Source organism: Nomascus leucogenys, chromosome 5 (assembly GCF_006542625.1).
Source record: "Nomascus leucogenys isolate Asia chromosome 5, Asia_NLE_v1, whole genome shotgun sequence".
In the NCBI taxonomy this organism is placed as follows: Eukaryota; Metazoa; Chordata; class Mammalia; order Primates; family Hylobatidae; genus Nomascus; species Nomascus leucogenys.
Genome location: NC_044385.1, coordinates 95,469,189 through 95,487,253, shown reverse-complemented (window position 1 = coordinate 95,487,253; position 18,065 = coordinate 95,469,189). Strand labels below are relative to the sequence as shown.

The 18,065-nt window shown below is 33.9% G+C and overlaps 1 protein-coding gene across 2 annotated transcripts in view; it reads left to right on the top strand.

The window, feature by feature from the left end:
• Nucleotides 1-18,065, top strand: part of KLHL1 (kelch like family member 1) — a 415,568-nt gene that overhangs the window by 363,574 nt on the left and 33,929 nt on the right. For both annotated transcript variants that reach the window (XM_003257428.3, XM_003257427.3), the window contains one exon: nt 9,340-9,502. In XM_003257428.3, coding sequence (XP_003257476.1) covers nt 9,340-9,502 — 163 coding nt within the window. The remainder of the gene's footprint in view (nt 1-9,339; nt 9,503-18,065) is intronic.

Below are 18,065 nucleotides of genomic sequence, written 5' to 3'. Positions count from 1 at the left end.
AGAACAAATTAATTTGGTTGCATTGATACAGAAATAACAGTTTCAGAGAAATTATGGAGGCTCTACCTTTTGCTAAAATGTGACAGCATTATGGGGAATGATCTGTATAGACAGATTATCTTCCTAAATTCCTTCTCCATATTCAAAGGCCAGCATCTTCATTGGATATAGTTATGTGTTCTATAACCCATATGGGAAGTATTTGATTTTAATGTGTGCCATGTTACATGAAAATTAACGATAGTTTATTTCTTTCAATAAACTATCTTAAAAACTTCTATAGAAAAATTCTGGTAAATATTTTGCTGCAGAATTCTCAAGGGGAATATATGCAAGAAGCTACAGTCCAAAAATTATAAATAATTATATGTACTGGAAAAAGTACATTTTGGCAACATAAAACATCTAAAAGACATTTTAAAAATTATCAGAAGTCATCATGTAATTATTAAGCTTGAGTTGTATGAAAAATGACTTCAGATGTTTCTCTTCTTTCTATTAATTATTTTTAGAATGCAGTTTTAATATTGATACTGAACATAACACAGAAAAATATTTTTAAACTCATAACCTTGCTGCATCTGTAAAGATATTTTAGTAACCATTAGGAAGTAGTTGAATGTATCATTTTGATTTTGAAATTATTCTAGTCCAATTATTCACCCTACTTAATGAGCCCATTCTGCAAGGAAATCATTACAGATGCAAGAAATATGAGAATCACATCATAAGGCAGCTAGAGTTTGAAAATATTGTGGTAATCTACAAAAATATATTCCTTTATAATGTGGAAGCATAAAGTATGAGTATTTTCCAGGAAAACATGGATACTTTCAAAACATAGATATTTAAAATAAACAACAATCCTGGGAACATGTTACTTGCTAAACAATTTAATTTAATTATAGTTAGAGATGTTTGAGAGAGGAATTTAAGTTTTTAGAGTAGTGACATATTTTATACTTGCTCTATCATTCTGCTCGCAATTCTTAATTTCTTAGATTTAGTGACCACCCCTAAGACAGACCATCCTGACTATTTGATTTATATGACAACTAAAATTTATTAAAAGTTTATCATTTGCCAAGCACTGTTATATGCATTTTCTATTTAATCTTCACACAAATGCTATGAGTTACATACTCTTTAAGGATGAGGATACTAGGACACAAAACATTTAAATATCTTTCTCTGATGTCATACTGGTGGTGATATGGTTTGGCTCTGTGTTCCTACCCAAATCTCATCTTGAATTGTACTCCCATAATTCTCACATGTTGTGGGAGGGAGATAATTTGAATCATGGGGGCTGTTTCCCCCATGTTGTTCTCATGGTAGTGAAAAAGTCTCACGAAATCTGATGGTTTTATCAGGGGTTTCCGCTTTTACATTTTCCTAATTTTCTCTTGCTGCCACCATGTAAGAAGTGCCTTTCACCTCCCGCCATAATTCTGTGGCCTCCTCAGCCATGTGCAACTGTAAGTCAAATTAAACCTCTTTTTCTTCCCCATCTCGGGTATGTCTTTATCAGCAGCATGAAAACGGACTAATATAAGTGGTAACAGTGGATTGGGATTTGGGCCCAAGAAGACTCCTAAACCAGAACTCATTTGCATTTTGCTCTGTCCCCACCTCTGATAGTCTCACTGGCAATACCTTGGTTAATTAAAAGATAGTAATATATAAATCCTTCAATATTTGTATGTTTATTGTCTATATTCTCCTCTAGAATATAGGCTCTATTGTATTTCCAGTAGAGAGATGGCAAACTTTCTAGTATTTAGAGCAAAGGATAGATACCTGCGTTGAAAGATTAATGGATAGTATAAATGTTCCTTGGCATATTATATTAAATATTTGCTAGTCCTTGTATTTAATTAGTATATTTTGCTGTGTATAGTAATATATTTTTAATTATAAAATATTTCATATTTCTATGAAAGCTAGATTACAATATTTTCACTAAGAATAGTTAAATTTATCTTCATAATTGTGTTCCTAAGTTTCAATTCATCAGCAATAGATAAGACTTCTCAATTCCTAATGTTCTTAGCAACATTTGATATTGTCATGCTTTAAACTTTTTTGGTGGCTAAAACTTTCTCCTAAAGATGTTTTATTTTAATATACTGGTTGTTCTACTTACTAATTCTGTTGAACATTTTTATATGCTTATAGGACCTTTATATATATATATATATATATATATATATATATATATTTATTCTCTTTCATGAATTTCTTTTTTATATTGTCCCTGAGGCTTGAGTACGAAGACAACAATATCAATTACAATGATTTGCAAAAATTGAGTGAGTGCAATGAATCAGATTCTGTTCTAAGTGTCTTACATATTAATTCTTATCATCTTCATCATAACACCATGAGATAATTATTCTAGTTGTCCCCAGTTTAAAGTAAATAAATTACAATATAGAAAGAAATAGAAACTTGCCTATATAAATGGTAGCACTGGAGGAAACTCTTACTGACGTATAAACAAAAACCAAAACATTAATGACAATCAATACAGTTGATTGTATTACATTATTTAATCTTTACATTAAAAATAAAGTTAAAAGCTAACTCACAAATTTAACTTCTGGCCTTGATGCAGTATCTGCTATCTGAGTAAGCTTCCTAATATATATAACTGTAACAGCTAAATAAAACACACAAATCAAATTCTTGAAGTCATCAGAGAGAAACTAAAGAAGCCTGGACTTGAGAACAGGATGTGAAAGGGATGGGAAGAGTACAAAGATTAACTCAACATTTGTTTCGACTTTCTCCATGCATTTATGGAGAAATTTATTTATTTCTTCCTTCTCCAGTCAAAAAGTCAAAGTGAAATATGGCAGCTAGAGCTGGCTACAGTCTCTGAATGACAGAGGCAGTAATTAGAGTTTAGCCCTTTTATGGAGGCTCACACAAATGCATCAAGACCCTGGAACGAAAGGAAGGAATTCCCTAGATAGAAAAGTTCTAGACATCTATCAGTTTTTCATATGCTTCAGAATACCTTTTTTCCTTGATATTATTGTAAATCTTGATTATGACTGTGGTCTCTCATTTGTGTGAGCCTTATGTGATAATCTTACTACCTGTTTGACAAACTCAATCATTTGTGTTCTCTCAACAATAAGGTGACACATGGGGAAAAGGAAAAAAAAATGAAATATTTTACCTATAGAACAATAACAACAACAAAAATATTGGAGAAAGAAAATGAGAAAAAGAATTGATGAAACAAGAAAATATTAAAATTATATCAAATAAAATCAGTTATTACATTGAGTATAAATAGATTAAATAACCAAAGTCAAAGATTAGCACATTGGAACTGAAAGAAACTTAGTGTAGCTGATTAATTATATAAATTAGAGTTTGTATAATTCTTAGTGTAGCTGATTAATTATATAAATTAGAGTTTGTATAATTCTTAGTGTAGCTGATTAATTAGATTAATTAGAGTTTGTATAATTCTTAGTGTAGCTGATTAATTAGATTAATTAGATAAATTAGACTTTAGAGCAATAAGCATTACTGAATAAAAGGAAATATTTGACAACTTAATCAATTCAGCAAGCAGAATTTTAAATGCCAAATATGTATCCATATAATGTCACTGAAGTAAGCCAAAATAGAGAGCTAAAATGTATAGTAATTATATTGAAAGAAATACAACTGGTATTATTTAGGGATGACATAATTGTATACATAGAAAATACAAAAAAAGTGGATTATTATGATAACTATTTACAAATATTTCACAAGGCTACTGAATATAGTCAATACATAAGAACTATTTTCTTTTTATTGATTGATGAAACGAATAGAAAATTTAAAAATGCCAATTGCAATAACATAGGGAAATCAAATGCAAAGTGATCTTTTCAGTAATAGATATAAAAACGTTCTAATAAAAATTTCAAGCAAACATTACTCAGGAAGTTAAAATCTTAATAAAATGAAGCTATATCCCATGTTCGGGATTAGAAGAGACAATGCTGTAAAGATATTAATTATCTAAAAAATTTTGTGTATTCAATACCATCTCAATCAATATTTCATTAGGATATTGGGGGAAAATTTGGAAAATTGCAAAAAAAATTAAAAATTCATATGAAATAGCAAAAGGATATTAATTTTTATGTTTATAATTTTTTAAAATTTAGAACAAGTATTTTCATGTTCTGTTCGAGAAATATTTGTCTTCCTCAATAGTCATTGTTATGCTTATCTATTTTAGTTATGCTTGTCCATTGTATTCTGAAAAGTTTATTTTTTTAATTTTTATATTTAATCCTATGATCCATCTAGATTGACTTTTGTGTATTGGTCCTGGTCCATTTTTATATTTGTGGATATCAATTCTACCAACATTATTTCTTTAAAAATTATTTTTTCTGCTACTGCAGAAAATTTTTACTTTTTCCTAAATCAAGTAAACTTAACTCCTTTTCATCAAAAAACAAGATCAAGAAAGTGAAAATGCAAGCCTCACAGTGGAAAAAGATCTGTAATGCAAATATTAACAAAGAATAATTTTTAAAATTAACAATTTATATCCATAATAGTTAAAATTGATTACAAGAACTACTACAAATTGATAAAATGATATAATTAATAAGAGACATCCAATTAAAAATGAAAAGGTTTTTAACAGGCTTTCACAAAAAGGGAGATTCAAATGGTCAAAAAACACATGAACAAATGCTTAGTGTTAGCAGTCATCAACTTGGTGAAAACTAACAGAATGATGAGATACCACTACTCACTCATCAGAATGACTAAAATTAAAATGTTTCACAGTGACAAGTTGTGGAGAGATTATCAGACAACGGGGTTCCTCTCCTTTACTGGGGGAAATAAAAATCGGTTAAAAAAAAAACCTGGAAAACTTTTTTGATGCATTTACTCAATTTCAATGTAAGTATATTCTATGACCCAGAAATTTTACATCTGGGTAAAATGAATTCATATGTACGTCAAGAAAGTGTACATTTCAGCTTTGTTTTTAAAATATTAGAACTGGAAACCATCAAATTTTCATCAACAATAGAATGGAGCTATAAAAGTGGCATAATCATACACTGTAATAATATTTGTAATTTAAAAATGTTACTATCTCACCTAATTTCTGACTAAAAATGTCACAGATAACTTTAAATAATTTTTTAAATTATATTACTTAATTTATAAGTTCAAATCAGGAAAAACTTATTATTTGAGGAATTAACTGAAAAAAATATTGTTACCTTTTGGGGGGTATATTGACTGGGAAGTTGCATGAGAGGTTTTGGAGTGGAAGTGATAGTAGGTATACAGGGATATTCTTGTGATAAAATACCATCAAACTGAACACTTACATATTTTACATTACATATACAATATAATTTAATATATATTTATATATTGTATATTAATGTAATATATCATATATATTATACTTTGAGTGAAACATTTTTATAAAGTCATGTAACCTCTCAGCAATTAAGAAAAACAAGGCACATATGGATGATGTTTACAGGATATATCACTAAGTAGTAACCAAAATAGATTAAACCATGTGCAGAACCTATTTTCAAATCCTACAGAAATATGCACTTGGTCAGAAATACGAAAGCCAATGAGTAGCCCATCCTCCTAGAAACTTTCTCCACTCTTACTTTACAAATCCTAGAAGCTTCTGAATTTCCTCTCACCTATCTGGCCATTTCTTCTCTATTTTCTTTGTTTTCATGTAACGAATACTAGAGCTACTTAAAGCTAGATTATGGTCTCTGTTACATTCTCTCTTCATAGTATCTTCCTAACTGATTATATCTAGGACTATGACTTTAAAAGCCATATAATTGCTGATAACTCCAACATTTTTACATATACCTCTAACATTGTCTTGAACTGTAGGCATGTATATTTAACTACCTATTTATTTGCCCCACTTAAATGTGTAATAGTCCCTTTAAACATGATATATCCAAAATAGAGTTCTCAAGCTTTCCCCAAAAATAATTTTCAAACTTTTCTACCCTTAAAATTTACCCAATTATTTAACCAATTTATTTATCCCTAATTTCTTCTTTCTTCTGTTTTTTTTTTTTTTCTGTTTTTGTTTTGTTTTTTGTTTTTTGGTTTTTTTGAGACAAAATCTCACTCTTCTGCCCAGGCTGGAGTGTAGTGACACAATCTTGGCTCACTGCAATCTCTGCCTCCCAGGTTCAAGTGATTCTCCTGCCTCAGCCTCCCAAGTAGCTGGGACTACAGGCGTGAGCCACCATGCCCAGCTGATTTTTGTATTTTTAGTAGAGACGAGATTTTGCCTTGTTGGCCAGGCTGGTCTCGAACTCCTGGCCTCAAGTGATTTGCCCACCTCAGCCTCTCAAAGTGTCAGGATTACTGGCGTGAGCCACCATGTCCAGCCCTGATTTGTTCTTTCTATTCATATACCCCTATACATTCTATTAGTAAATTCCAACAGCAAGACTCCCAGAATATATGCGAGTATATTTCAAATATTTTCACTTTGATCTGTTTGAACTGAAACCTGTTAATTCAATCCAACACCTTGTACTTTTTGAATTTCTGAAATTTTCTTCTAATCATCTCCCTACACCTAACCTGACTCCAATCAATTTGCTACAAAACATCCAGAATAAATTTGTCACAGCTATAACATCCCTATTATGAAATATCTCAGTGATTTTCTGTTGCTCTTATAACAAACTTCAAATTTATTGTTTATTAAATTATCCTAGTGATCTGGTCCTTTCAGATAGATATCATATTCTCCAGAAGAGCATAAATCAATCAAAATATTTTCTACCCAACCCAAGGCACACACGTATTCTAAAGTCTACTCTGTATCTAATTGGTGCTCAGTAAAAAGTTGATTTCAGGATCTCTTTGAAAACTTCACTGATGTTTTCACTTTGATCTCCATGTAGTTAATTATTGTTGATACATGTGAATATCTACCTATATTTCTCTAAAAAGCCTATGAGATATATCATATCCTTTTGAAATAACCTCAACCTTCACATTTACTCATCCTTTCTAATCCCCATTTCCTATGTCAAGCTACCTAATGAAAGAACAAGATTTGAAGTTTATGCTTTTTAACTATGCCTGCACTCAAAACACGATCCCTCTATATGAATAGAGTTGTGTAAAATAACATCCCTAAGTTGAATGTGTGTTTTAGAACATTTTTAATGCTATTTGGCTACATTTATTTTTTATTAAATTATAATTGTATAATTGTGTAATATGTGTGAAGCATGCTTACTTATTGGGAACAATACACTTATTCCATTTTAGTTGATTCATTGACTGATACAGGAGCTCACTGTGGGCAGAGACTTTGCCTAATTCATCACTGTGTCCTCGGTGCCAATAATAATTCCTGACACATAAAGGTCATTCAATGAATAATAGTAAATGAATGAATGTATAAATGAGTTGTCATTTTATTTTCACATCAGTTTTGGGAGACAATTCTTCATGGGTCTCTCATATTTCTGCACATCTTTAAAGTCAAGTTACTGAATGTCTTTTGTTGTGGAATATATTTAAAAGGAGGTTATTTTAACAGAAAGACTAAGAATAGAGAGATAGTTCTTGTCTCCAAAATAAAATGCAGTCATGCTTAAAAGCATAAAGATAATATCTCCTTCCCGAGCAATGGGTATGCATGTTTATTGCTCGTTATAAATTATAGTTCTTTTCTATAATACAACCTACTACATGTACAGGTTTCAATTAACCCTTCTCAAAGCAAAAATTGTATGAGGCAGTTGTAAACAGGCAAGAAATACTTTATTGAAGGCTTGCAATAAGGAAGAGAAGATAAAACTGTGACTGAACTCAACTCTTCTAAAACAAAGATGGTAGAGTTTTTGGGAACTAGATTGGATAGTTCGATCATAGGCAATCTGTGTTTGCTAATTGGCCTTACTCAAAAAATGGTTAACTTTCTTCTATCTTTATTTCAAAAAGCAGTTTTATAGCTGTGGCAAGGTACCAACTGAAATTAGGCTCCTATACTTTCAGGAGTCTGGGAGATAGAATACCTTAATGACTAAATTTCAAAGGAACTGCAGCTCCCAAGTCCTTGAGAAAGACAGTCCTGGGTTGTGAAACTGGCAAGAGGTTTTATCAAAGATTTACATCTCAAAGAAGCAGAGAAATAATTTACAGTTATAAGTTTTCTAAAGTAAATGCTCTAAGGAAAATGAAGTCAGGCTGTAGACACAGGATGAAACTGTCTAAAGTTTGATCAAGAGAAGGGAAACATTAAGGTCACGTTGATTACCTTCTTTGGATCACCCTATGGGAATTGAGGCTTGGGGAACCAGCAACAGAAACAAAAATTGTTGATACTCTGACTATTGCTGTTGCTATGAGTAATAAACTGTATTTCTTCTTTGATCTAGGAGTCATGTCTTAATCAATATGCATAAATTTGTGGCAGTCTAATTTGTCAGCTTGGTAATAGGGTAAAAATCACAGATGCTTCAGACTTCTTTATAATCAGGCTTCAAATTGTACCCTTTTAGGAAATATTCATCAGAATTTCTCTACAGCTAAAGAGCACATCAATATTTACATTATATTTAAATATTTAGCAACTGTTGAGCATTTAAGAAAATTTATTTTTGAAGATGTGAGTTTACTAGAAAAGCAATGAGTACTAGTTATATATATCTTCCCATGGATGGCTCTCTATTAATTGTATTTAATTGCTTGTGTTTAGTAATTTTAGCTAATAATATGAAAGATGTCATATTTTCTTTATTTTAACCTTTTTGGGAAGCCAAAGCACAGAGAATACTATTCTGAAATTCAAATTGGTAATATTACATTGCTTTAAGGTAACATTGTTGTAAGTAACAAAGTATTTTAAATAGCAGTGTAGAAATGCTCTTTAAAAGTAGAGGCCCAAGACATCTTACCTTTGATTTTTAGCATCTGTTTCTTCATATGGTCATAAATATGGGAATTAGTATTATTTTATAAAGCATCTAGGTCATAATACTATTTTTGGCTCCCAATTTTGTTTTCACTTTAATGGAATGATTCAATTAATGATAGGTAGTTTCTACGAGATTGGAATAGTTTCTTAACAACTGAAGTCTATGCTGAATGAATGCATAGTTTTGTACTGTTGCTTTGATTTTTAAAATCTCACTGTGAAATAAATCTATTCCATTTTTTAAATTTTTTCATTTTATTGTGTTAGGGACACTTGACATGAGATCTACCCACTTAACAGATTTTTAAATGCACAATATGATATTAACTATAGGCACAACATTCATTTATCTAATATTTTAGGTGTAACAGTACTTGAAGGCCCTATTTATGCTGTGGGAGGCCATGATGGCTGGAGCTATCTGAATACAGTGGAAAGGTGGGATCCACAGAGTCAACAATGGACATTTGTAGCCAGTATGTCAATTGCTCGGAGCACAGTTGGTGTAGCAGCATTGAATGGCAAGTAAGTAAATTTTTTTCTCATTTTTTTAATCTTGGAAAAAAAGTTATTGAGTAAATATTATTTGAAAGATAAGTTTTAATAAGCTGGTAAAAATTGTTTTAAAACGTTTTAAGCTGTTGATATTTTTAAATTGACAAATAAAGACTGGTGCTCTCTCTATAGACAATGGAACCCAAAATTTCTTCACATTAACTGATGTTTAAAGAAGTATCAAATATATTTCACAGGAATATTTATATCATTTTTGAATAAATAGTTGAGTAGCCTTCAAAAAACTACTAAAAGTTTGGTGTTCAATATATCTCTCTGTACATAATTACACTAGTTTACTTTCCAAGCATCTTCATTCCTATCCCTCTAAATCAAGAATTCTCAACCTCAACACTATTGATATTTGAGGCTAGATGAGTCTTTGTTGAAAGAAGTCTTCTGTCCTATGCATTTCAGAGTGTTTAGAAGTGTCCTGGGTTTCCACCCATTAGCTGCCCCTCACCCATCACCTCATTGTGACACGAAAAAATATCTCCAGACATTGTCTACTATCTCCTGGGAAGTGGCAAAATACAGGCCCTGTCTTCCCCATGAGAACCACAGATCTAAACAAAGCTAGTATCACCTCTTGCCTAGAAAACTGTAACAGCTTCTAGTCTGATCTTTTTAATTATTTTCTCTTCAGTCTTATTTATGAAGGCTTCCAGAGAAATCCTTTTACAAATGCAAACAATATGTCAATCCTCTTCAAGGACTTGTCTTTTATGATCTCTGTTGATTTAAAGTCTATTTTGTCAGAAACTAGGATTGCAACCCCTGCTTTTTTCTGTTTTCCATTTGCTCAATAAATTTTACTCCATCCTTTTATTTTGTGTCTGTGTATGTCTTTACACGTGAGATAGGTCTGTTTAATACCGCACACCAATGAATCTTGACTCTTTATCCAGCTTTCCATTCTGTGTCTTTTAATTGGGGCATTTAGCCCATTTACATTCAAGGTTAATATTGTTGTGTGAATTTGATCCTGACATCATAATGCTATCTGGTTATTTTACAGACTTGTCTATGTAGTAGCTTCATAGTGTCACTGGTCTGTATAGTTAAGTGTGTTTTCGTAGTGGCTGGTAACAGTTTGTCCTTTTCATATTTACTGCTTCCTTCAGGAGCTCTTGCAAAGCAGGCTTGGTGGTGACAAATTCCCTCAGCATTTGCTTGTCTGAAAAATATTTTATTTCTCCTTCACTTATGAAGCTTAGTTAGGCCAGCTATGAAATTCTAGGTTGGAAATTATTGTCTTTAAGACTGTTGAATACTGGCCCCCAATCTCTTCTGGTTTATAGGGTTTCTGCTGAGAGGTCTGCTATTAGTCTGATGGGCTTCCCTTTATAGGTGACCTGGCCTTTCTCTCTGGCTGCCCTTTGCATTGTTTTCTTCAATTCGACCTTGGTGAATCTGATGATTATGTGTATAGGGGTTGGTCTTCTTGTGGAATATCTTACTGGGGTTCTCTGGATTTCCTGAATTTGGATTTTGGCCTGTCTTGGTAAGTTGGAAAAGTTCTCCTGGATGATATCCTGAAGTGTGTTTTCCAACTTGGTTCTGTTCTGCCCATCTGTTTCAGGTACCCCTATCAGATGTAGGTTTGGTCTTTAGACACAGTCTCATAGTTCTCAGAGGTTTTGTTGATTCCTTTTTATTATTTTTTCTCTAATCTTATCTGCCTGCCTTATTTCAACAAGATAGTCTTCAAGTTACAATATTCTTTCTTCTGCTTGGCTTATCCAACTACTGATACTTGTGTTTGCATTGTAAAGTTCTGTTGTGACTTTCAGCTCTATCAGGTAATTTATGTTTCTCTCTAAATTGGTTATTCTGGTTAACAGCTCCTGTAGTGTTTTATCATGGTCCTTAGTTTCTTTGCAATGAGTTAGGACACAATCCTTTAGCTCAGTGAAGTTTGTTGTTACCCATCTTCTGAAGCCTGCTTCTGTCAATTCGTCCATTTCAGCCTCAGCCCAGTTCTGTGCACTTGCTGGAGACATGTTGCTATCATTTGGAGAAGAAGCAGCACTCTGGCTTTTTGAGTTTTCAGCATTTTTGTGTGTAGATTCTTTCTCATCTTCATGGGTTTATCTACCTTTGATTTTTGAAGCTGCTGACTGTTGGATGGGGTTTTTATGGGGTCTTTTTCATTGATGTCGTCATTGTTGCTTTCTGTTTGTTTTTCTTTTAGCAGTCAGGCCCCTTTTCCATAGGAATGCTACAGTTTGGTGGGAGTCCACTCCAGACGCTCTTTGCCTGGGTCCCTCCTGCCCCTGGAGATACCATCATTGGAGGTGGCAGACCAGCAAAGATGGCAGCTTGCTCCTTCTTCATGGAGCTGTCCCAGAGGGGCGCCAACCTGATGCCAGCCTGAATACTCCTGTATGAAGTGTCTGGAGACTTCTGTTTGGAGGTCTTACCCAGTCAGGAGGAGCAGGATCAAGGACCCACTTAAATAAGCAGTCTGACTGCAGCTTGGTGGGGCAGGTGTGCTGTGCTGGGGAACATCCCCCTCGTCTGGGCTGCCCTTACTCTCCAGAGCCAGCAGCCAGAAAAGACTAAGACCACTGATGCATGATACTGCAGCTGCCCCTCCTCCTACGGGCTCCTCTCAGGGATATCAGAGTTCTCTTCATAAATCCCTGGCTGGGGATGCTGAAATTCCCATGGGGAGGCCCCCTCTAGTGAGCAAGAGTGGATCAGGGTCCTGCTTAAAGAAGCAGTCTGGCCACGAACTGACCCAGTCACTGTGTTCCCCTGTGAGAAACTGCTCCCAGTCCAGACCGCCCAGCCTTGCTGTCACCAGCAGCAGAGAGAAATAGCTGACTGGAGCCACAGTGATGGCAGCAGCCCTTCCCTCTCTGGGAACCCATCTTCTTAGGCAGTCTCTAGCCTGCTGTGCTGGCTGCCAGAGATTCCAAGCCAGTACATTTTAGCTTGTGGGGTTCCGTGGGAGCGAGGCCACTTGGCTCCCTGGCATCAGCCTCCTTCCCACAGGAGTGGACAGATCTCCTGCCTCATGGGAGTTTCCAAAAGCATAAGTATGCAAATACTCCTGCGTCCAGTGCCTGCTCCAGCAGCTGCCCACCCGAGCAGCCACCATGAGTCTGCATAGCTTTGTGCTTGTGACTGAAGGCCCTGGTGGTATGGGCTCACAAGGGCACCTACTGATCTGTGGATTGCAAGGACCCATGGGAAAAGCATGGTTTTCAAAGAGGGCTACCACAATCCCTCACTGCCTTCTTTGGCTAGGAGAGGAAGCTCCCAGTGCCCTGTACATCTCCCAGTGGACCTTTGCTCCACCCTGCTTTTCCTCACTCTCCGTGGGTTGAGCCAACCACCTAGTAAGTCCTAATAAGAGAAAATTGGTACCTCAATTGAAGATACAGAATTCACTTGCCATTTTTCTTCTCACTGGGAGCCGATTGCAGAGCTGTTTCTATTTGGCCATATTGGCTACTCCCTCTTATTGTATCATTCTTATGCCTTTGCATCCTCACAGTTCAGCTCCCACTTATGAGTGAGAATATACTATGTTTGGTTTTCCATTCCTGAATTAATTCTCTTAGAATAATGATCGCCAGTTCCAACCAGGTTACTGCAAATCCCATTATTTCATTTCTTTTTATGGCTGCATAGTATTCCATGGTATGTGTGTGTGTGTGTGTGTGTGTGTGTATATATATATATATATATATATATATATATATATATATATATATCTCACAATCTCTTTATCCAATCACTAATTGATAGGAATTTGGGCTGGTTCCATATTTCTGCAATTGCAAATTGTGCTGCTATAAACATGCATGTGTAAGTATCTTTTTCGTATAATGACTTCTTTCCTCTGGGTAGAGGCCCAGCAGTGGGATTGCTGGATCAAATGGTAATCCTACTGTTAGTTCTTTAAGGAATCTCCACACTGTTTTCCACAGAAGTTGTACTAGTTTACATTCCCACCAGCAGTGTAAAGGTGTTTCCTTTTCACCACATCCATGCCAAAATCTATTTTATTTTTGGATTATGACCATTCTTGCAAGAGAAAGGTGGTTAAATCCATTGTGGTTTTGATTTACATTTCCCTGATCAGTAGTGATATTGAGAATTTTTTCATATGTTTGTTGCTCATTTGTATACATTCTTTTGAGAATTGTCTATTCATGTCCTTAGCCCACTTTTTAATGGGGTTGTTTGTTTTTTTCTTGTTAATTTGTTTGAGTTCCTTGTAGATTCTGGATATTAGTCGTTTGTTGGAGGTATAGATTGGGAATATTTTCTTCTGCTCTGTGGGTTGTCTGTTTATTCTGCTGATTGTATCTTTTGCTGTGCAGAACTTTTTTAGTTTAATTAAGTCCCATTTATTTATCTTTGTTTTTGTCGAATTTGCTCATAAAAAGTGACTTAACACTGTATACGTGCATACACACAGATACACATATACAGTGAATACATATTCACATTATATATTTTGTTTAATGCAAAGGTAAGGCATATTCCTTATAATAATTTTCAAAATTTCTTTTGGTTCGTTATCCTCTCAATTATTTTATTTAAACTTTGGTATACATTTCTCAGATTTTAAAAAGTCACTCTTAAACATCCCTTTAGAATTTTCCCTGTAAATAAACATTTACAGATTAATTTGAGAAAGATGTGGGATCTCTAAATTTGAAATATTAATATTTTCTTTTGAGAAGATAGTTGTACTTTTATCTTTCAAAATTACTCTCCTTGTATTTTAATGCTGTTTAAATTTGGCATGGTTATTCTTTCTTTCTGAGGTTATTCATGTTTATATTTTTTAATATTTTACATATTATGTGTTTATATCTATTTATACATTATTACATAATTAAATTATAAAAGATAATTTATATATAACCATTTAACAAATGCATATGTTTGTTATATTTACTATTCAATTTATAATAATAGGTTTCCTAGAAAGATAAACATTTAATAAACTAGTAAGGAAACTTTTTCTCTGTTTTCTTAGTATACATTTCCTTTTTATGGTGTTGTTTATATTTTTAGAATGATTACCTAAATAGTAGTGATATCAGGCATCCTTATCTATTTTAATTGGAAAACCTTTATAGTGCTTTATCGTTTCTGATATCAGTTGTTATTTGAGATACATATGTTGATTAAGGTTAAAGGCAGTATTTTATTGTCTGTAGTTTCCATAGTGGAAATTTTATTTTCTAAAATTAGCATACATTTTATGAATTTGTCAAGATGATGATTGTTTTCTTATTTGATTTGTTTATGTGGTAATTTGCATAAATACTCTAACTATAAATCATATTACACATCTAAGTAATTCCTACTTGCTCATATTGCATTAATTCTTTAATTTTTGAATTCCATATTCTAGCTGTGATTTTGCATCAAAGTTGCTTATAAATGATTTCACATTTTTGTGATATCTTATTTTAGCATAACATCATGGCATGAAGAAGCTTTGTACAGTTTATCTGCTATAATTGACTTTAATCATGAGAAGTGTATTTTCTTGAGCATGAGAAAGAAATGACAGTAGAAGTTTTATGTACACTATTATATATGGTACCTTTAATATTCTATTTTACCGATACTCTAAAATTTAACAGATGGCAGTCACATATCACTTCTAATTTCATCACTGCCACAAATCATTTATTTAGTATTGCTATATCTTCATTCTATATTGTGATTGTCCTAATTTGTTATTTTTCTCTGTTAGTATTATCACTAATTTCATCTTGTCATAGCATTTGCCAGTGTCATTATATGGTTTTGTTTTTTAGTCAAACAAGCATACACAGAGGCTATGTTTATTTTCTTTCTTATTTTCTTAATAATTTTCATTTGACTTAGTTCTGCTTACTCTTGTCTTTAAATTCAGAATTTAACAAATTATAGTATTAATAGTTGTTCTTGGAGGTTATTTTTCTTTATTACTGTGCTAGCCCATTCTCACATTGCTATAAAGAAATACCTGAGACTGGGAAATTTATAAAGAAAAAGCTTTACTTGGCTCTCACTTCTTCAGGCTATGTAGGAAGCATGATCTGGCATCTGCTCGGCTTCTGGGGAGGCCTCAGGAAACTTACAATTGCGGCAAAAGGCCAAGGGGGAGCAGGCACATCACGTGGTGAAAGGAGGAGCAAAAGATCCAGGTGGGAGGTGCTACACACTTTTAAACAACCAGATCTCATGAGCACTCACTCATTATTGTAAGGACAGTACCAAGAGGGATGGTGCTAAACCATTCATGAGAAATCTGCCCCCATGACCCAATTACCCCCACCAGGCCCCACCTCCAGCACTGGGCTGTACATTCCAATATGAGATTTGGGTGGAGACACATATCCAAACTATATCAACTATTATACTACAATTTAATTTATTCATTCTCCTACACTCAACTACTGAGTGTAGTTGGATATTTCAGTTGTTTCCTCTTCTTGACTATTAAGAATAATGCAGTTATGAATATTCTTATGTATATCTTTTGGTGAATGTACATACACATTTTAGCTGGCTGTAGACCTAGAACTTAAATTACTAGGCTTTACTTATTCTTGTGCTCAGCTTTAGTAGATACTGCTCAAACGTGTTTATGAGTGGTTTTCCTAATTTGTCCACACACTAACAGATTTTTAAATTCTGAGTGCTCCATATGCCCTACTGACTTGGTAACATCCGACTCGTCTTTTATTTATCTTTATCCATTCTGATGACTAATGCTATCACATTCTCTACTTTGATCTACAGATGACTAATACATATATTAAAGATGTCTGATGTGATCAAACATCTTTAATATATGTATTAGTCATTTGTATATCTTCTGTTGAAGTTTATTTTCAAAATTTTCTCTGTTTCTGTTTCTGTGTGTTCTCTTTTTCATTTGGATTTATGGAGTTCTTCATGTATTCTGAAAATTAATCATTTCCAAGTGAATGCATCTCACTTTATTATTATTACTTTCCAGGAAGTATGTGTTGATTATGTAATTTATTAGATTCTATGTCTGAAAGGGACTTTCCTGTGTCTTCTCACATTATTTGCAAATTAGCTTAAGTAATTTAATATCTCTGCCTTGTATTTTTAAAATTCAATAGATATTATTTACTTATATTCTATCTTTTTGGGGGAGTGGGGGAGATATGTAAGTTCAGTGATTTTTTTTATCTTTCATATGTGTTTTTATAACCCAAGCTTTTATTCTTATAGATGTTTTTACTATGTTTATATTAGTTAACATTCAGTCAAGAGCCAGAAATCAGAACAGTCATTTATCAGTCATTCTAAATAAAGGTATTTTAATATTAAATATAAAGTTTTGTTGAGTAAGTAAAAAAACTTACTAGTTAACCAAAAATCAACAAAATAACACTATATTGTAATTTAATTAACTCACAATAATAGCTACCTCTCCTGGGGCTGGAGAACTAAAAGACATGGTTAAAATGATTACGATTTAGAAGCTTGGGGAAGGGCCCTATGCACGGAAATTCAGTCAACTGCTATTTGGGCCACTGCTTAGCTGGAGCTAGTCTCAGCAGGAAAGACCTGGGACCCAGAGCTCTGAGAAGAGGATGTCAATCTGCTGGTGTCAATGGCTTAGAGTAGTCTCAATGAAGCCGATGGCGTGTCTTAGAAAAACTGCAAACTAAGTGTGTCTGGTGCTACAGAACAACTCTTGCTACAGTGCTGCTACAGTGAGAAAAAAAAAAAAAGCAAACAAACAAACAAAAAACCAAGACCCTTTACTCTCCTCTACTCTTTCAGTCTCTGCCACCCACTGATGTCAGATCCTAACAGGGAACCAGGTTTTCAGAAAAGCGGTTTTCAGAGATTTAGCCCTTATTTCAAAAGCAGAAAATACAGGAGAGGATGTAGACCTGAGAGACAACAGCTTAAAAAGTTTGTACTTCCTCCTCAAAAATCAGAATGTTTCTGGGGGTACAATCTGAAGCCTACTTCTCATTCTTTTAAATTACTACTCGGAGATTTATTTTAACAATCTCAACTCTTTCTTCTGCTTAGAAAAGTTTTTAATCTATTGAGACTTGTTTGTTTAATTGTTCCTTTTCCCATTATTCTAGTTCTCTGATTTGAGATATATTTTAGTACATACTTATGTTAATGGTCCTATGTGTGTTTTAAGACTGATTTCTTTGCCATAAGTCTCCTTCGCCAGTTAAAAAAAATTAAATGAATTCAATCAATGCCAATTTGTTTATGATCGTTTGTATCTCCAATGCAGACTTAAAAGTTTTGCATTTTAGGCCGGGCGCAGTGGCTCATGCTTGTAATCCCAGCACTTTGGGAGGCCGAGGCAGGCGGATCACGAGGTCAGGAGATCGAGACCACAGTGAAACCCCGTCTCTACTAAAAATACAAAAAAATTAGCCGGGCGTGGTGGCGGGCGCCTGTAGTCCCAGCTACTCGGAGAGGCTGAGGCAGGAGAATGGCGTGAACCCGGGAGGCGGAGCTTGCAGTGAACCGAGATTGCGCCACTGCACTCCAGCCTGGG